Source organism: Dipteris shenzhenensis, chromosome 12 (assembly GCF_047967505.1).
Source record: "Dipteris shenzhenensis isolate YYH24624 ecotype China chromosome 12, Dip_SZ_1.0, whole genome shotgun sequence".
Classification (NCBI taxonomy): Eukaryota; Viridiplantae; Streptophyta; class Polypodiopsida; order Gleicheniales; family Dipteridaceae; genus Dipteris; species Dipteris shenzhenensis.
Genome location: NC_141607.1, coordinates 54,278,002 through 54,298,867, shown reverse-complemented (window position 1 = coordinate 54,298,867; position 20,866 = coordinate 54,278,002). Strand labels below are relative to the sequence as shown.

At 45.4% G+C, this 20,866-nt stretch overlaps 1 protein-coding gene across 4 annotated transcripts in view; it reads left to right on the top strand.

Moving 5' to 3' along the window:
* LOC147896404 (serine/arginine-rich splicing factor SR34B-like) overlaps positions 1-20,866 on the top strand; it is a 69,441-nt gene that overhangs the window by 15,112 nt on the left and 33,463 nt on the right. For all 4 annotated transcript variants that reach the window (XM_087382483.1, XM_087382481.1, XM_087382480.1 and 1 more), the window contains 3 exons: positions 8,656-8,788; positions 8,923-8,969; positions 9,088-9,145. In XM_087382483.1, the coding sequence (XP_087238609.1) occupies positions 8,656-8,788; positions 8,923-8,969; positions 9,088-9,145 (238 nt within the window). The remainder of the gene's footprint in view (positions 1-8,655; positions 8,789-8,922; positions 8,970-9,087; positions 9,146-20,866) is intronic.

Here is a 20,866-nt window from a genome sequence, read left to right as displayed (position 1 = left end):
TGAACCTACTGCGTGGGAGATGTGGCAACGTCTTGAGGATACTTATGCCAAGAAAAGTGCCACGGGAAAAGCTTACTGGCTAAAAAAGCTTGTTGGTCTTCAAATGAAGGAGGGGACAGCTATGTCCACTCATATTATTGAGTTTAACAGCATATTCAGCCAGGTGATCAACCAGGGGTTGAAGCTCGATGATGAGCTGAAAGCTACACTCATCCTATGTTCTCTACCTGAGTCATGGGACACATTCAGGACTTCTACCAGCAACTCAAAAGCCATTCTGTTATTTGCAGATGTGGAGAGTGCTCTTCTACAGGAAGAGATGAACAGAAAGAACAATGCTATTGGGAAGTCAAATGCTTTGAATGCACGCAGCAGGTCCAAAACACGTGGAAAAGACAAAGAAAGAGACAGGAGCAAGTCCCGCTCTAAGAGTGATCTTGTATGCAACTATTGTGGCAAGAAGGGACATATTGAGAAAAAGTGTTTTCAAAAGAAAAATGACCAGAGAGCCAAAGAAGGCAAGGCTCAAGGCAAGTCTAAGGGTAAAGAAAAAGAGGAGCTGAATGTTACTTATGTTAGTGACAGTGACAGTGGACATGAGATATGTTTCACCTCTTCACTGGAGGCTCATACACTTCATGCTGGTGATGGATCAGATATGTTTTCCTGGATTATAGATTCAGGTGCTTCCTTTCATGTGACATCCTACAGAAATCTGTTTGTCAGATATGCAGGAGGGCAAAAGGGAGTGGTCTTTCTTGGTGATAACCATGCATGTTCTATCATTGGCATAGGTGATGTCAGGCTTGTGCTTGAAAATGGCCAGCACTTAATGCTCAAAGTGGTCAGGCATGTTCCTGAGGTGAAGAAAAACTTGATTTCCACAGGGTTGTTGGATGACGATGGTTATCATACCACCTTTGGCAGTCAGAAATGGAAAATCAGCAAAGGGGCAATGGCTATTGCCAGGGGTCCTAAGGTTGATACTTTGTACTCACTTCATGCTGGACATTGTCCGCATTCTGATGTAAATGCCACCGAGCTGCCAAAGATTTCATTGTGGCATAGCCGGCTTGGCCATATGAGTATTAAGGGAATGGAGCAATTGGCTCATTTTGGTTACTTGCCGAGTCTAAAATATTCAGATTCACAGAAATGTGAATTTTGTCTCTACGGTCGTCAAGTACAAATACCTCATAAGAGAAGGTCAGATCAGAAATTACAGCTCTTGGAGCTAGTACATACAGATGTGTGTGAGATGCCTACACTCTCTTTAGGAGGTTCAAAGTACATACTGTCATTCATAGATGACGCCACCCGCAAAGTGTGGGTTTACACTCTCAGAAAGAAGAGTGATACGTTCAAGGCTTTCACTAAGTTTGTTGCACTGGTCGAAAATGAGACAGGCAAAAAACTGAAAGCCTTACGATCTGACAATGGTGGAGAGTATTTGTCCAAAGAATTTCAAGAATTCTGTGAGGCAAAGGGTATTCAAAGGGTGTTGTCTGCACCATATGATCCTCCACAGAATGGTACAGCTGAAAAAATGTTCAGGACCATTCAAGAGAAAGTCAGATCCATGTTGTCACATGCTGCATTGCCCCACACATTTTGGGCTGAAGCTGTAAAGACAGCTGTGCACCTTATTAACAGGTCACCAAACAAGAGACTATGTGGTGGTGTGCCTGAACAGGCATGGACGGGCAAGCCTCCGTCTTACAAACACCTACGGGTCTTTGGTTGTGTCGCGTATGTGCATGTACGCAGGGAGGACAGAACTAAACTGGATCCAAAGTCTCTTAAATGCATATTCCTAGGTTACGGTGACAAAGGTGAGATGGGCTACAGGATTTGGGATCCCAAGAATAGAAAACTTATACGCAGCAATGATGTCGTGTTTGATGAAACCATCATGTTCAAGGAACCTGTTGTACAGCAGGGACCTTTAAAAGTAACTATTGATGATGACAGGCATCATGGGCAACACGAACAGGCTGTAAATCAGCCACAACAGCAGCATAACCAGCCATTAAATGATGCTGCAGCAGGTCCTAATGGACAGCCAGGTATGGCAGAAGACATTCCAATGGATGAAGCACAGTTAGGTGATCTTCCTGACATGCAAATGCAGCCAAGAGACATGGAACAGCCACCTTATCTGGGTGATGAACAGGCTGGACAGCCAGCTCAAGACGGTGGTCTTTGGGTTAGAAGGTCAACCAGACCGACGCGGCAGCCAGAAAGATTTGTTCCAGGCATTGATTATTTGATGCTCACTGATTGTGGAGAGCCTTCATGCTACAGAGAGGCTAGGTAGAGGGCAGACAAGGTTCAATGGGATCTTGCTATGAAGGCTGAAATGGACAGCCTTCACAAGAATGGCACTTGGGAATTGGTATCCTTGCCTACTGGTAAGAAGGTACTGCCATGCAAATGGGTTTATCGACTTAAGGTCACACCTGGTGAAAAGCCAAGGCATAAAGCCAGACTAGTTGCCAAGGGGTTCAAGCAGGAATATGGTGTTGACTTTGACGAGATATTCTCTCCTGTTGTTAAGATGACAACACTCAGAACTGTATTAGCATTGGTTGCACATGCAGATATGGACTTGGTCCAAATGGATGTCAAGACAGCATTTCTTCATGGTGATTTACATGAGGAAATTTTTATGCAGCAGCCAGAGGGTTTTACAGTGAAGGGCAAAGAGAAGCTTGTATGCAAACTAAAGAAAAGTCTTTATGGTCTAAAGCAGGCACCCAGGGAATGGTATCATAAGTTTGATACATTCATGCGAACCCAGGGTTACAGGAGAAGTGACATTGATCACTGCTTGTATACCAAGAAAGCTTCAGATGGCAGTTTACTTATCCTCATTTTGTATGTGGATGACATGTTAATTGCTGGAAAATCTCATAATGAGATGAATGCCTTGAAAAAGAGATTGCACCAGACCTTTGATATGAAAGATCTTGGTGATGCCAACCACATATTGGGTATGCGGATACTTCGGGATAGGGAAAAGCGGTTGCTATACTTGTCTCAGAAGGAATATATTGGCAAGGTCTTGCAGAGATTTCACATGGAGGGGGGGAAGAGTATTGGTACTCCATTGCCTCCTTATGTGAAAATCAGTGCTTTGGACAGCCCTCAGACAGATGCTGAAAAAGCTGAGATGTCAAAGATTCCGTATGCATCAGCATGTGGCAGTCTCATGTATGCTATGGTTGCAACCAGGCCCGATATTGCGTTTGCAGTGGGAGTGGTTAGCAGATACATGGCTAAACCTGGCAAAAAGCATTGGAATGCAGTAAAAGGTGTCATGAGATACCTGAAGGGTACACAGGACTTGTGTATATGTTTCGGCAGTCAAGATGCAAAAGTGCAAGGTTATACAGACTCTGATTATGCCGGTCACCCTGATACCCGGAAGTCTACTACCGGATACGTTTTCACTTTCACTGGAGGTGCAGTGTCGTGGGTATCTAGAATGCAGCAATGCGTTGCATTGTCTACCACAGAAGCAGAATATATTGCAGCCACTGAGGCATGCAAGGAGGCTATATGGCTATCTCGGTTAGTGGCAGATTTGGGTTATCCATTGGAGATTCCATTGTTGCATTGTGACAGTCAGAGTGCCATACAGTTGGCACGTAATCCTGTCTTTCATGCAAAGACGAAGCACATAGATGTGAAATATCACTTCATCAGGGAGGTGCTTGAAAACAAGCAAATTAAGCTTGTTAAGGTGCATACAGATGACAATCCGGCAGATCTGTTAACCAAAGGGTTAGCTGCAGAGAGGTTTGCACACTGCAGATCTCTTATGGGTATTGGTTGAGGCCAATATTCTTTCTCTCCTTGAGGGCACACTGCCTTTAAGTGGGAGGTTGTTGGGGTAAAGGCACTGGCCACCCTATGTAAATAGTACTTTATGTTGTACTTTAGTGTAGGACACTTAAGTACACTAAGTACACATTTGTACTTAGATGTACTTAAGGGTTACTACCTTATCCATAATATATATATGTGTGTACTTGGGGAGGTACCACTCACTCATTGTGATTATCCCCACTATTGTGTGTGTGTAGTGAGTCTCTCTACTCCCTACTCTATCTCCCTCACACTCTATCACCGACAGAAACTCAGTACGAAGACTTTGTATAAATGGATGCTCAAGTATGTGTGGGTGTGTGGATTTGTATGTGTGAGAGCATACTTTTATACTACGGTCTACACCCACTGTTCGGCGTTGATGATGTCAGTGGGGATGTCATAGAAGCTAGTCCGTGCTATGCGTGATGGAGTTTAAGGTTTTCAATCTTATGAGTGACTATCGTGAGATTGAAACTGCACTATGTTGTGTTTTTAGAGGATGAGTTTGGGAATGTTCTTGGATTCATCTAGGTATATGCTTCTGCCGTATTAGCGGACACGCAAATTTCACCTTGGGAAGTTTTCGTCCAAGTTGCGGCCTGCTGGTATTGCGATAATTCTTCTATCTTAAATGGTGCGTTGCCCTATCAGCTAGATTTAGATTTAGATGCTCATTTGGGAGAGACTAGAATGAAATCGTTTAGACTTAACAAGCAGTTGTAGCTGGAATGAAGATATTTGGACTACTTTTTGATTAGCCTTCTCCTTTAGTGGCTAGCCTTCGTCATGGCTGAGTTTACCCTTCGCCTCCGGAGTGCCGGCAGAAACTCAGTACGAAGACTTTGTATAAATGGATGCTCAAGTATGTGTGGGTGTGTGGATTTGTATGTGTGATAGCATACTTTTATACTATGGTCTACACCCACTGTTGGGCGCTGATGACATCAGTGGGGATGTCATAGTAGCTAGTCGCTGCTATGCGTGATGGAGTTTATGGTTTTCAATCTTATGAGTGACTATCGTGAGATTGAAACTGCACCATGTTGTGTTTTTAGAGGATGAGTTTGGGAATGTTCCTGGATTCATCTAGGTATATGCTTCTGTCGTATTAGCAGACATGCAAATTTCACCTTGTGAAGTTTTCATCCAAGTTGCGGCTTGCTGGTGTTGCGGTAATTCTTTCTGTCTTAAATGGTGCGTTGCCCTATTAGCTAGATTTAGATTTAGATGCTCGTTTGGGAGAGACTAAAATGAAATCGTTTAGACTTCACAAGCAGTTGTAGCTTGAATGAAGAGATTTGGACTACTTTTTGATTAGCCTTCTCCTTTAGTGGCTAGCCTTCGTCATGGCTGAGTTTGCCCTTCACCTCCGGAGTGCCGATAGAAACTCAGTACGAAGACTTTCTATAAATGGATGCTCAAGTATGTGTGGGTGTGTGGATTTGTATGTGTGAGAGCATACTTTTATACTATGGTCTACACCCACTGTTGGGCGCTGATGACGTCAGTGGGGATGTCATAGTAGCTAGTCCGTGCTATGCGTGATGGAGTTTATGGTTTTCAATCTTATGAGTGACTATCATGAGATTGAAATTGCACTGTGTTGTGTTTTTAGAGGATGAGTTTGGGAATGTTCTTGGATTCATCTAGGTATATATAGTCTTTGTTAGAAATGACCCAACAGAGGTTACACACAGCGAAAGACTGATAGAATAGCCTAGGAGCTCAAACAGTGTGGTATGGGGTGTGGAATCACAAACTTCTTAAACTTATGTGCATAGCATACATGTGCAGACTCGTCAATAGACAATGAACTAGCCAGATATAGAAGACACCAAAATAATATATTTCTGTCCAAAGCTATGGACACAATACAAAAGAGATAGATCCAGAGTCCCACTAATGGTGTGGTCCTCTGATCTTACCACAAGGTCCTTCTCCTATGTGGCGATTATCTCTAGACTCGAGCCCGCGTGCTCCATCTCGAGCGTCTGTAGACTTTCTATCCATAATGATCCTCTCCACCTTGCTGCCTATAGATCAGCCTAGCTGGGCAACCCTTCAAGCTCAGTCTGCAGCTTCTCTAGGTCTCTTGGTCCTCCAAAGTATAGGCTCCAAGATGGGAGAAGACTGCTCTTGCTGCTTGTGTGAAGGCTGCTCCAGAGAATTTGTATCACATTTGCTTTGGCCTTTGTATCACCCTCTGAATTTGTGTCGGACTCCTTTCTTTTGTTTTCTGATCTGCCTTCTTCTTTTTGTAGTTCATCGCAAAATGACCTGGCGTGTCACAGTAGAAGCACTGCTTCTTCTGCTTCCTCTTGGAAGTATCCTCGTCATCAGAGTCGTCTTTCTTGGACTCGCCAACGTTAGGCTTGCCCTTTACTTTGCTAGTGTAATCCTTCGCGAGCAATGCTTTGTCGTCTTTGTCGTTGTTGTAGAGCTTCTCCCTAGCTTCTTCCTGTAGCAGTAATGGACCCAACTCCTCAAAAGTTAGAGGTTTGGTCCTCTATCCTGCTGTCACGGTCATAACAAAGCTTTTGAAACTCGGAGGTAGCCTCCTTAGTACCATTAAGGCCAAACCAATTGATGCTAGTTGATCCCTCACCACCTTAACCTTCGTCAAGTGGTTATGTACCGAATCTCCCTCATCCATATCAAGATTGTAGAGTTGATACTGAAGAAGCAAGATTCGAGATGTGTTGTTTGTCTTGTACAGATCCTTCAGATTGACCCATGTCTCTATTGACGTCTCGGCCATCTTGATGTGAGGAAGCACAGAGTCCATTGTAGTCCCTATGATTAATGCCAGGGCATGGGCATCTCTGTCTTCCCAAGCTTTGAGCTCCTCTCCGTCTACTGCCATGAGTATATTCCCCTGTCTGTCCACCATGTCCTTTGGTTTCGCCTCCACTCCGGCTATCAATTTCCACAGCCTCCGAGCCACCAAATGACTCCGGATCTTCACCTTCTAGATCGGGTAATTTGACCCATCTAGTTTCCCAGACTCTCCAAAGTTAGTGAGAGAAAGAAATCTGAGGGCACAATCCTCTAGTCGTGGAAGTCGATTCCCAAGAGGTTTTGAATCAGGGTCGTCCTTCAGCAAGGTCCCCGCCTTCAGGATCCCACACCTGTGAGCCTCCTACTTGGGCTCTCATACTATGTTAGAAATGACCCAACAGAGGGTACACACATTAGGAGCTCACACAATGTGGTGTGGGGTGTGGAATCACAAACTTCTTAAACTTATGTGCATAGCATAGATGTGCAGACTCATCAATAGACAATGAACCAGCCAGATATAGAAGACACCAAAATAATATATTTCCGTCCAAAGCTATGGACACAATACAAAAGAGATAGATCCAGAGTCCCACTAATGGTGTGGTCCTCTGATCTTACCACAAGGTACTTCTCCTATTTGGCGGTTATCTCTAGACTTCAGCCCGCGTGCTCCACCTTGAGTGTCTGCAGACTTTCTGTCTAGAATGATCCTCTCCACCTTGCTGCCTATAGATCAGCCTAGGTGGGCAACCCTTCAAGCTCCGTCTGCAGCTTCTCTAGGTCTCTTGGTCCTCCAAAGTATAGGCTCCAAGATGGGTAGAAGACTGCTCCTGCTGCTTGTGTGAAGGCTGCTCCAGAGAATGTGAAATGAGGCCACAAGGCCTGCCTTTTATAGGCCAAGGGCCTGCCCGAAAAACCGACCAGCAGCATTATTCTGGCAGAACCAAACAGGCTGACCAGTCTGCTGGAAAACTGCCCTTAAAGGGCTTTCATTACAAGGGCCCTTGACATACAACACTGGGGCTTTGGCCCTCCTTTCAAGGCAAGGGCCCAGCCCTATATAAAGGTAGGTCCCTGCCTACTATCTGCCTCCTTTGCTGCTCCACCATGCCTCCATGAGGCCGACCTGGTATGCTGGTCTGCCTCGCCCTTCTGCGTCATCTGTCCTGCCAGACAGCCCGCCATGCAGGCGCCTCCAGTCTGCCTTTCCGCCACGTGTACGCCTCTTTTGCAGGCCCATGACCTGCCCTTTGCCGGGGCATTTTGGCCTGCCATGATGCTCCTCTGTCAGCCTGCTGTGTGCTGCCCACATGGCAGCCTGTTTGCTGCCCATGTGGCAGCCCCCTCTCTGTGTTCTTTCCTTTGGGCATGTCCTGCCCTAGGTCTCCCTCCCCCACGCTCTCCTCGTATTGGGGCTTACAGATGGGGAGGTGACTTCTCCAACAGTCTCTCCCCACGATTATATTAGTCCACGAAAAGAAAAGTGATCTAACTACAAAAAGGAAAGTCCTTTAACACCTGCACCATGCCAACCTGCTATAGCATTTACCTTAGTAGGAAGATTCTAGCCCAGATTATGATAAACCTTCATCAGATTCAACCTGTGCACCTCCTCAAAATTACCCTTGATATTGGCTGGGGCATCCCAAACAACAACTTTGTAGTATGCCGCAGCCATGCCATTGGGATGAGGGAAAGCACCAGGGATCCATCCTTCCACTTCGCATGAAGAGGAACATGCCAATGGTCTTTATCTTTAATAATACATTTCTGAGGTATTTACTTGCACAAATATGGAAATTATTTTGAGGCTAATTGGATGCAATTCTGTATAGATGAGCTTTCTTTATATCATTATTTATGACATAGGCAAAGATTTTGTTGCATTCTGATTTTTAAAAGCTTGGGAATTGGGTTACATATTCCTCTCTACTACAGGTGAATAGATCCCATTTCCATTGTGGACTTTCGCTTTATATACTGTCGTGTTGCTTTTTTTAGGTTGAACTTGCCCATGGTGGTAGGGGCCCACCTTCTTCTACTGATCGATATAGTAGCTACAATGGTAGTAGTGCCGGGAGTGGTGGTGGTGGTGGACGAGTTGGCGGTGTTTCAAGGCGCTCAGAATACAGGGGTACATGACTGCTTCATTTTCCTTACTGAGTTGTCTTTGCTGTGTGGAGGATATTTGCTCTTATGTTATGGCCTAAAATTCTAACAGTCCGGTCCTTTTAAATGTTGAATTGTCTTTTGTGCTGTATATTTCAGTGATTGTGATTGGGTTGCCATCATCAGCATCTTGGCAAGATTTGAAGGTGCACTTCTAGAAAAGTTTATAGCAATATTTTACTGCCCATCGTTTCACTTCAACTTAATATGATATGAAGTTGTTTCTAGGAGCTTTGAAAGAACTGCTTCTTTATCTTTGGGTAGGATCATATGCGTCGTGCCGGTGATGTTTGTTTTGCTCAAGTCTTCCGTGACGGTGGGGGTAAGGTTTTTCTAATAATATATTAATTTTAAGATGAGATTTTCTGATGCAAATATTTATGAGCTTTTGGGTAGTCAGTTCAAAGCTGTGTGATTCATTTTTAATAAGAAGAGCGTTTTTGCCTAGGATAATTACCATCCATTAAAACAAAACATGTAATCACATTTTCTGTATACCTTGAACTGAATTGTAGAGTAATATGATTTGTTATTTATTTATTTATAATTGATTTGTTTGTAGAGTAATATGATTTGTTATTTATTTATTTATTTATAATTGGAGACGTGTTAGCACCAAGACTTGAAAACTCCAGGTATACCATGCCATTTCTCGAAATAGCAAGGTTAAGTGAATAATTGAGCTTTTCCACTTTTATACTTGGAGGTGATACATCCCAAACTTGGACTACTCTTCTAACCTAACAGATTTGCAGTTCTCTCCCTTATTGTAAAATCCTGTTTCTTAATTTTCGGCTGGATAAGGAAGCGACCATTAATCATGAGATTATGTGGATTTAACGAATTTGACAACCTGTTAGTCACCCCTGTTGGTTAATAAGTAGTCGTTTAAATGAGCGTCAAAGCTGCCATTCTGGGTTTTAGAAGTTTTTTCACATTTCGTTGTAAATTGGCCTTGTTCCTCACATGCTGTAATGGCGGGTTGTCTCTCCCACTCTTAAACTTTTCACATCTGAGGTTAAGGTGTTGCTCATCACATATCGGCCAATTGCTTCTGCCTCGGCCTTGCTCCCTCTCTGTAAATTGATTATCTATAGTTTCTTTGCCTTGGCTGGAAGCTTCCTCTATGCAGTTTGCAAGTCCATAAGACTCATAGGCTCAATACCTCAGCTCGCTCGCGCCTCAATTTTATGCAATGCTCTCCACTTCTACTAGTCACTTCTGCTCACCCAAAACAGCCAGTTCATGAGCTGTGCAGGAATAAAGGAGTAAGCATTTACTACATGATGACCCATTAAATAATTTTGGGTATCTTCACCTCTGAGAAGCATGGTGGATATTTCAAATTCTGAAAGTGGAGAAAGGGACTTGGTGTTTCCAGTTATGGGTCCAACGTGCTCTCCTTTGGAGGGTGAAAGTGTTGTTAAGGATGCTCTGGTGTGAGACAGAATTTGTTTGTTGGTCATGAATGAAATTGGGAGCAGTGCAACGTCTGACCTTGAATGTTCTACTAGTTACTTCTGCTCACCCAAAACAGCCAGTTCATGAGCTGTGCAAGCACGCTTTGTTAGGCAGCAAGCTGATGTAGCCTCTGGCTGGCAGACTAAACAGCTTGCTCACCTTAATCTTATGCAAATGCTCTCCCCCACTACTAGTTACTTCTGCTCACACAAAACAGCCACTTCATGAGCTGCACAAGTAAGCTTTGGCAGCAAGGTGATGTAGCCTCTCGCTGGCATACTAAACAGCTTCTTCTCTGCCCACTCAGGCAAGGTTTCTTTAAGAATTGAGAAACATGACCTATCACCTTGTCCAGTTTGAAGTTACTATTAATGTGATTATGAGCTACTGCTAGCCTCCAGTTTGTCCATAGCAGTCTTAAGCCAAGCAAGAGCCCCTGCAAATACTCAGATAGAAGGCAGTATTCAAGTCTGTATCAATGGCGCAACAGGCTGCAGGTACCCAATTCTGGATCGCAATAGGGGCTGGCGCACCAGGCTGCTGATGTCATGGAAGACTGGCGAAACAGAAAGGGGGATGCAGGCTGTCAATGGCGAAAATCTGGTTGCAGGCTGATTTGCGGCAGAATGCCTGGCTGGCGCTGTGCTCACGCTGCAGGCTGGCAGGAAACAGGGCCGTATACTAGCGAGACTAGGGGCTGCAGATGGCGAGGGGGCTGGCAGCGAAATGGCGAGGCAGGGGCTGGCAGCGAAATAGCGAAAGCAGGGGCTGGCAGCGAGATGGCACAAGCAGGGGCTGGCAGCGTGATGGCGCAAGCAGGGGCTGGCAGCGAAATGGCGCAAGCAGGGTGGCAGCGAAATGGTACAAGCAGGGCTGGCAGCGAGCAGGGGCTGGCAGCGAGATGGCGCAAGCAGGGGCTGGCAGCGAAACCAACCTTATTTGACGAAAAATCTGTAGGGCGTTGAAAAGGTACGTCCCTTTTGTTTTTTTCGTTTGGGCTGCCTACATTGGGTGGTTGCCCAAAAATTAAAGGGTGGGTTTATTTAACCCTTGGGTAGCTAGGGTAAACCTAAGGTTTGGGGCTGGGTTTTTCCATTTTAACCCCTCTAGGTACCCTTTTTATAAGTGCTTGGTGCCTAAAAGGTGTGCCTATTTGAAGGGGTGTGACCCTTGGAATAGGTGCACCTTTTCATGAAGGGGTGTGTCCCTGTTTTTAAAAGGGGTGTCCCTACATGAATAGGTGTGTCGTTTTGTCCAGGATGGGGTGTCCCTTGGGTGAGGAGTCGAGACTCTTCATCAAAAGGTGTGTCCGATGGTGGAAAAGGTGCGTCCCTTGGTTTTGGGACAGCCCAAGCACCTGAAAAGACACGATTTTTGTCGTGTCCATTCACATCAACTCGTGATGTGTGGGAGATGGAGAGGCCATCGATGACTTTAGGCAGGGTTGGCGCGAAAAATTTTTACGCTCATCCTCTCCATCTCTTCCATGCACAATGTGCACGGATATCCTTCTAGCGGAAAAGATGTATTAGATCGGCGCTAGAAGGTGGGGGGCATTTCCTACAGGTAGGAGCGAATTTTGCTCTGATACCACTGTAAGAAATCCTAGATTTACTATATTTAGAAATGTGCTAAGGAACAGAAAGGAGACTGAAATAGCAGAGAACAAGGAATAATTGTATTGCTTGAGTGTCTGTAATGTATCTGTTGTGTCATGCATACAATTGGGCCTCTCTTATATAGAGAGTGAAGAGTCACACATGAAAAGGTGTGTACTCCAAAGTGTATGTGCATGAAGAGGTGTGTACCCCTTGTGAAGGGTGTGACCCTTGATGAGAGGGTACATCACAATAGGAATGTCTCTTTAATAGAATGTCTCTTATGAAGGGTTGTGCCTCATAGGAAGTGTCCCGTCGAAAGGGCATACCCTTCCACAAGTGTCCATTCATCAAACCATCCATAAGTCTTGAAATAGAGAAAGGAATACGTCACAGATTGTGACAGCTGCAGCTTGAAGCTGTAGCTTGCAGGATGGAGAAGATGGAGAGAAGGATGAAGAGGATGGAGAGAGAAGGATGGAGGTTCGAGGAAATCGGGATGGGAGTCCGAGAGCGAAGGATGGAGGGATGGAGAGAGCTTAGAGAAGGTGGAGAGAGCAGCAAGGATGGACAAAAGAAGTGCAATGGATGGGAGGCGGCGAAATCGCGATTTTGGGGGTCTAGGCCAAAAGCAGGTTTTAAGAAACGACATTTCTTCAAGAAATGCCATTTTCGTTTCTTACCAAGAAACGGTCGTTTCTGGCAACTATGCTTAGTACACAGGGCATTTGAAAGCAAAGTGCTCCTTTGACTCAATCTCTTGTAGATCACAAAGAGTGCAAATGGATCCCCACTCTAGTATGCCCTTAGCCCTTCCAGTCTCAAGGTGTAGTTAATGTGAGGAAACTCTAAGCAGGTCAATCGAAATCCTCAAAGAGTGGGGGAGGTGGATCTGTGTGTAGCCTTGTTGGTCGACTAAGCCCTCCTTTGATATCTGTAAGCAGTGATCTTTGTAGAAGTTGAGCTTCGTAAGAAGCTGGCCATAGGCTAACCCAATCCTGAATGTGTATAGCTATATGAGATTCTCTCGGATAACCTGGTTAGCCTCGTGTAAGTGGGTGAAACAAAGGGGGCCTCAAGGCCACCATACGGAAAAAGGGGACGATTTGTCTATATGAAGTTCAAGGCTCTCAAACCATCTGTATGTATGGGTATACCAACACCTCTGATCACCCGCAACTGCCAATGTCATGGATGTGAATTAAGCAAGCCATGGTAACTTGATTGGCCTAGGTCGAGGACCATAATCCCTAAATCGGTGAAGGTATGTGGTCACCTGGAATGTTGCATCAAGATGAAGTAGAGGGACCCCAAACTCAGCCGAAACGATCTGGTGTGGGACCGACAACTTATTGCAGATCATTTGTGACAATAAGAGAACTTGGAGCCTCTCCACTTGAGCCTAGTCTACCTCTAATAGTTTAGGCCCCTAGCAAGGACTGCCATACATGCCCACTAAGCGAATCAAGGAGTTAAGAAGAAGAGAATGGTATGGGGATCCTAGAAATGAGAGTGAAAGCATTGCTGCTCAAGCCCAACAAGTGCAGTGTATACAACGACCTCCACTAGTAATCCGTTCAGGGTGAGCTGTTCTCTGTGCATGGCTGCCAGGAATGTGTTAAAGGTCATACACAGAACGTATGGACTGCATTCAAGTGTCACTAGAGGTCCTTCGCTGAAGGGGAGAGTAAGACCACATCATCGGCACAATGGAGAATTTGGATCGAAGAGTGAGAGAGGAGCTTGCCTCTCCTAGTGTCTAGATGAGGGTCTCAAGCTCGTCCATGTAGAGGCCTAATAGAGTTGGTGATAGTAGACCTTGTTTGACCACGACAATGGTTGTCCGAACTTGCCTGAGACCCTCTCATAGAGTTCCATGATTATCCAACGGATCTCCTGACTGTACCCAAGATCCTGCAAGCGTCTGATGAGGCATGCTCTTGACACTGTGTCAAAAGCCTTGCGAAAATTCATGAACCCTATGTCTTCGTGATGTGACCTCCTCAATGACACCTTAGAGGGTGAGGATGTGATCTAGAGTTGCATGATTAGAAGAGAAGCTTGCCTATCCATCAACTCTGTCTCCTGGGGGTTTTGCAAATTGGCTAACTTGTGGTATCGAGCATTGAGGCATAGATTCGGGACACGACATGCTCAATTATATTGGTCTTGTAGTTTTCTGGGCTCATGGGATCCTTCGCCGTGTGAATGGAAGTGATGGTAAGGGTGCCTCAAACCGCTTCATTGAAAAGCTTCGGCAATACTATTGCAATGTATTTAGCACATAGTCCTTCACGATTTTTGGCTTGGCCATTGTGCGTCAGAGTTGTGTATTTGACTCTTGGTGTTGATTAGTGCACACGAGATGGGTGGGGGTAACTTGAGAGGTCAGGTGGGGGTTGGTGGGGAATCTCATATAGTGTGCATGCTTAGAATGTGAGAGTGTGGTGTTTATGAGAGGAGAGGGGCCTCATCACTTGAGAAATGTCCACCAGAAGTCCTTGGAGTTGTTACTAAACAAGATATTTGTTAACTCCCTGTATTGGCGCGAACAGAAGCCTGTTTTTTTTGGAGGATTAGGTGATGATACTCGCATAGCCTTTGTCTCGCTCGAAAGATGATGCTTAGTCTCGAATTTGAGTTGATAGCGTAAGGCCTTATACTCGTGAGCTATTGTAGCGTATTGAGCCAAGGGGTGATGGGTGGCATGTGCAAAAGTGTGCAAGGTGGCCTCATGATGGGAGTGGATGATTGTAGTAGCAGTTCGATCTTCTAGGAGCGGAATGTCCTCAACATCTGTGAGTAAGATGGAAAGACATGCTGAGTACTTAGGAGAGGCTATGGTCGAAGTGGATGCCATCATGTGGTGTGCGTGGACGGTGTTGTGTGGTAGGGGATGGATATGCTAAAGAAAAGATAGCTGTGGTTAGCTCTTGGGCATGGTGGGGAGACGGAGAAGTCAATGATATGCGGGGCAAAGGTAGGGGATCCCGTGAGTTAGTCAATACGCTGGGGTCCCCCCTTGAGTCAAAGCAAGTGAATCCACCAAGAAATGCCACCGGTCCAAACTTTTGTAAATGACAAGGTCATGTATTTTTCCTATGTTCAAAAAAGCGTTCCTATGCGGATACTTGGGTTTTCTCTGCCTCAACTAGATCAATATTTGACAATGAAGGAGAATCATCTCGAAATGCAAGAAGGGATACCTAACTCGTACCTGTCATCGCGTTGAAGTCCCCAACAAGGAGGACTTCCGTGTGGCTTGAGAAATCCATGATGTTTGGATGTAGGGCTACGTACGTTGAAGTATGAGCCTCCTCACACAGAGATCTCTAGCAAAATGTAAGATATCTAGTCCCTACTATGTGTGATGGAGTTTGTGTTTCCAGCCTTATGAGTGACCATCATGAGATTGAAACTGCACTATGTGTGTTCTAGAGGATGAGTTTGGCATGTTCTTGGATTCATCTAGATATATCTCTAGCAAAATATAAGGTATCGTGGTGGAAATAGCATATTGTGATGAAGAGGACTTGCCAAGTGTTGCATCATCCGAATCCAAAGAAATTCAGTATGTGTGTCACACATCTCAACAAAGATCATCCTAGTGAGAGATGATCTATATAGTACCACCATGCATCTCGATCCATGCACTCCACCCGTCTCCCGAGTTTGGTCCCGAGATGCTATCTCCCATGTGTATCCATTGACTACATGCAAGGGGTGCTTTGGGCTTGGATGGTCTCTATGTAGAAAGCTATATCTCGGCCTGTGTATGATTCGAGAAATTCCATGGATCTGACCATAAGGTATCATTACAGTTTCAAACAGTGAGTCAGGGTCTTGGGGTTCTTAGGCTCATAGACTCCATCACCCTATGCAAGAGGGACCATAAGATGCCCGTTGGGGGCCTATTAGAAGTCGACCATCTTGAACCACTGCCCACTTCTCCTCCTTGTAGGCGATGTTTCATTGCCTTAGAAGGGTGCACCTCTCCTCTACTTGCAAGAGTGTGAGGTCCTCGTCCAAATTGATATGCGGGTGGTCCGGTAGAATTGTCTGTGTGTAGTATTGCAAGGCGAGCTTGAGTGTGCCTGAATTAGATGACAAGGCTGCTCTTGAGTGGTCCATTCCTATGGGCCATGCTCCCTCAATCCCATGCTCTGGGACTCCGAGGGTGGAAGCCACGAAGTTGGTCGCATCAACAATGGAAGTGATGGAGTTATGGGCCTTACTGGCTTGCTGCTTTTTCTCAAGAATGGTGGTTGCAGGCTTATGTTTTGTGACGTCTACCCATTTGAAGGTCTCGTCGATGGTTATTTGCATGATGGCTATCCATGTTGTTGCCACCTGATGGCCTACGACAACAACCTCTTGTAGCACCTCCCAACCGAGGCTATGGATAGATCTATTGTGCTACGGCTCTCGTACATGTAGGCTATGAACTCCATGATAAGATGCTCTGAGGCCTTCGTCGGGGGGTGTGGAATCTGGTGTGATTGGTGTGATTGATATGGATAGAGTAGAGAGGGTGACGGCTGGTGGGAGGATGGGATTCAAGCACTGGGAAGAGAGGGCATGAAGGTGGGCTGGTGGGAGGATGGGAATCAAGCACTGGGAAGAGAGGGCATGAAGGTGGGTTGAGTGAGTGAGATAAGGCTAGAGGATTGGAGATTACAAAAGATTGAGACGGGTGTGGGGACATATGAGAGATAGCTGAGGTGAGCGTGATTGTAGATGGACAGGGTGGCTGGCTAAGGGGTAGAGGTAACAAGAAATTGGAGTACTGTAAGGGGGCATAAGAGGGTAAGGTGCAGGTCGGGGACTAGAAGGGCATGTTGATGCCGACGCTGATGCCGGTGCTCATGCTAAAGTTGAAGCTTGTGATGACGACGATGATGATATTGCTGCCAAGAATGATGACAATGATGAGGTTGACGTTGAAACTAGTGAGGCTATTGCGGCTCCAAGCTTTTGCACGGCAAGAGGGTAAGAGCTCAACGTCATTGGGTGTAATTGGTCTCTCAGGCCCTTGTGGGTATTTTGCTTGAGGCAAGTTTGCTCTTTTGGGAGGGGAGGCAATAACGTTTCTATTTGAGTTGGAGGGGACGGTGGCACTTTGGGCTCCTCGACAAAGGCATGCCCCTCGCGGGAGGTCTTCCTCCGGTTGAGGCACTTATATTTGAGCTTGAGGGGATGCTCCCCATATTTTCCGAGATTGATTACCACTTCATTGTCCTTCCTTCTATTGTCCTATAAGACCTTTGGTGTCGTTCTTGAGGTTGTTGCTCCTTCAGTCTTTGTGGCCCTTCATGCCATCACCAATGACCACTCCGAGAGGAAATTTTATGTTTTTGAGCGTCCAGACTGTGCCTTAGGGAGTTCTTTGTAAGACACATGATCAATGGGATTGAGATATCTAAATATTGTTGTGACATATGGCCTTGTTGAAATGTTCTTTGCCTTTGCCGTCCTGATTGCATGCAATTTCGAGCAACACTTCTCCACTATGGTGGTGTGGACTTCAATAGCTCTTTGCTGCACTTCCATCGTCTTCGGACCGATGTAAGCCAGGCTTTGTCGGCTGTATATGCTTACGACTAATGAAGCCTATAAGGTTATAGCAAAAAGGATGTGGGATATTGTACCCACTCAGCTTCCATCCTCCTCTTGGTTGTCATGTGCCCTCCCTATTGTCGATACCATTGATGTGTTGTAGCTATTCAATGATAAGCGTGGTCGGGCGTCCTCGTTGAGGGCTTGTCAACGAAGGACATCATCACTTTTGCGTATCAACCTCGAGCATGCATGCTAATTAGATTCTTGAGATTGAATATTGAGAGCCCCTCCATAATATGATGTTCTCCCTCCACATATGCAAATATGCTAAACGGGGGGTAGTCAAAATTGAGGAGGCAATTGAGGTTTGATCCCCTTAGGTGTCCTTTGATCTCCTCAATTAGAAGTGGAAAGACATTAGAAGTGGAAAGACATCGTATGATAGTCTCTAGCAATAAAATAAACGTGGCATTAGTACTTCTCTTAAAGGACATCGATTGGACAGTTTCGAGCATCTTATCGGCTACCTTCAGACAAGATGGGCGGGGGGCACTCCAAGTGAGACGGATCTACACTTTATGTCATATGCAAGAGATTGAGACAAAGGGGCTCTTTGCATTCAGATGCCATGTGTATTATGAATTCCGTGGACGGCACCAGTGTCCATTCAAGAGCAGTTTTGACCCACCCAGAGGTTTCTTGGTCTATCCGGATCAGCGACGCATATTTTCCTCTTGAAGGCCCAACGCCATGGGGATCGTCTCATGCGAGCGCAAAGGAGAGCAGATGAATGCCTGTCAGAGCCTAGCTAGAGGACAATCATATATTTTTTCTTTGGTGACCTGAGTCAAGGGCAGCAAGAGATGAGACACAATGGTCCTAAGGGTCTATCCACTCTGCTCACCTGTCATGAGGTGAACCAGGTCATCAGAGAGGATCCACACGTATAGGATTTGGCTTGCACCTATTTTAAGAGAGATCACCCTTACGGTTCTGATATTCTATCTCAAAATCACAACTTGAAATAACTTCAATCGTCTTTTTTGCTTACAAGATAGATTGAAGTGGGATAAAAAATACTTGAGAGTATGATAATCAATGTCAAGTTTGGAGTGGTTGCTGTAGACATAATGGTGCCCTTTTTTTGGCATGGATGAGAGCTGATCCTATATCATGGGTGGTCCGCAGCATCTCCTTATCATTTCTGCTTTCATAAACAATGTCTGCATGTTTTGTTTAAAGCAGCTCAAAGGCCTCTTTTGCTGACATCAGCCTCAAAGATGAGAACTTATGAATAACTGGATATGGTATATAGGCGCAGATACTAAAGCCATTTTTTGACATCCTCAAAAGCTGACTGAGCTCATCATCCCATATGAAGCAGTTTTTTTTCAAAGCATGTAATTCTGCAGCCTCTAGACATCACATAAATTGACTTTATACCCTTACTAGAGGATCGTGTTGCTGTGGTCACCTGCTCACTACACGAGGCCGCCCTTCACGCTTTCCCTCACACCACTCGTCCACCACTACCTGGAGCCATCCCTTGTAATAGTTGGAATGATGATGAGTGCAAAGGCTTTAAACCATCAACTTAGATTTGAAACCAAAACCAGCTCCTGAACAAACCAGATGCTACGTGAGTACTGTCGATTGGTACATAGGAAGATGTTGGATTTCGTCCGCCGAAATGACGAGGAACTAGTGAATATTCTGTTTAGTAATAACTCTAAGGACTTTTGGTGGAGATTTCTAGAGGGGCGGTCCCCTTCACCACTCATTGACACTCAAGTTTGGCATAATTATGCACACATGCTTTATGATATCCTAAATCAGCTAGCTTCTAACCTCTCACACATACCCCGCTCCACATCTTGCACCCTCTTTGCTAGGGGGGGCGTGAAGGATGCCGTGATGAAACTTCATAATGGCCGAGTGAAAGATCATGAAGGGCCTATGCACTAAATTCATTGCATATGGGATTAATCTCCTAGCCCCGATCTTAGCAAAGTCTTTAATGAAGCTGTTTGTTTGGGGTTCCCACGTACCTGGACTGTTAACACTATTTCACCCATCCACAAGTTAAGGGATCCCATGAGCCCGGAGAACTACATGACCATTATGATTGGACATGTCATGTCCAAGATTTATGCATCTGTGCTTGATTCTGAGGTCAGTCAATTCGTAGAGATGCAGGGACTTAGAGAAGATGGACAAGCTAGATTCCGACGTGATCATGGGACCATGGATTACATCCTCACACTTAGGTGTATCATTGAGGAGGCGAGGGCACATAAACATAGGGTTTTTTGCTGCTTTGTGGATTTTTGCAAAGCCTTTGATACGGTTCCGAGTGCTTGCCTCATTAGGCGTCTGTAGGACTTGGGCTATGCCCAGGAGATCATTTGGGTTGACATGGCACTTAACGAGAGGGTTTCAGATAGAGTTCGGATAGGGTCTGGATGGACAAGCGAGATCACGAGTACTATTGGGGTCAAACAAGGGTGTCCTTTATCTACATTGATGAGCTTGAGACAGTTATGTAGACACTGGGGGGGAGGAATGCTCTCTCGTTGACACTCTGATTCAGATCTTGTTATACAAAGATGGCGTGGCACTCTTATCTTCCTTAGCAAAGGGTCTCTAGAGACATCTAGATGCACTACAGTCCTTTTGTGATTCCCATGATTTGGAGGTCAACCTTGGTAAAACCAAGGTCATGATCTTTAACACATCTCGAGCCGCTATGCACGGTATGGCTTTTACCTTGGTTGTATCCACACTATTGCCTTCAACATGGATTTTGTCGTCCCAAATACTCCACATGGGTGGCCATGGATGAACACTTAGAAGTCTGTGTAAACAGTTTCTGGTTATCCGTGAGGATCTACTACAGCTACACACATTTCGGACCTGGTTGGGATCGAGTGAACTCCCAGTGAAGCTTAGCTTCTACAAAGATCACTTCTTACATATCACAGTGTAGGGTTTCATTGACCCACCAGGATATACACAGATTCACCTACCCCACTCGCTCAGGATCTCTCTTGGGTAGTTCCAGGTCTCTTCTCACAGACTCCGCATCGAGAGCGGCAAAGCAAAGCGACTACCTAGGGAGAGGCGCATATGCACACCATGTGACATGCAGGAGGTTGAGGCAGAGGAGCATTTCATCTTCAGGTGTCCTATGTACTATGAGATCCGAGGACGTTTCCACTGCCTCTTCAAGGATAGTTACGGGATTTTGGCCTGTTTCCTCTCCTGCCGAGACCAGCGGTGTTTGGTAGGTTTCATTCATGAGGCACTTAGACACCGTGAGAGGATACTTCGAGCACGGAGACATGAGTAGACTTCTTCCTTAGCTGATCCCTCTCAGAGCTCTACCACGGAGTTCTTTTAGCTAGATCACATGGACCCCCACGAGA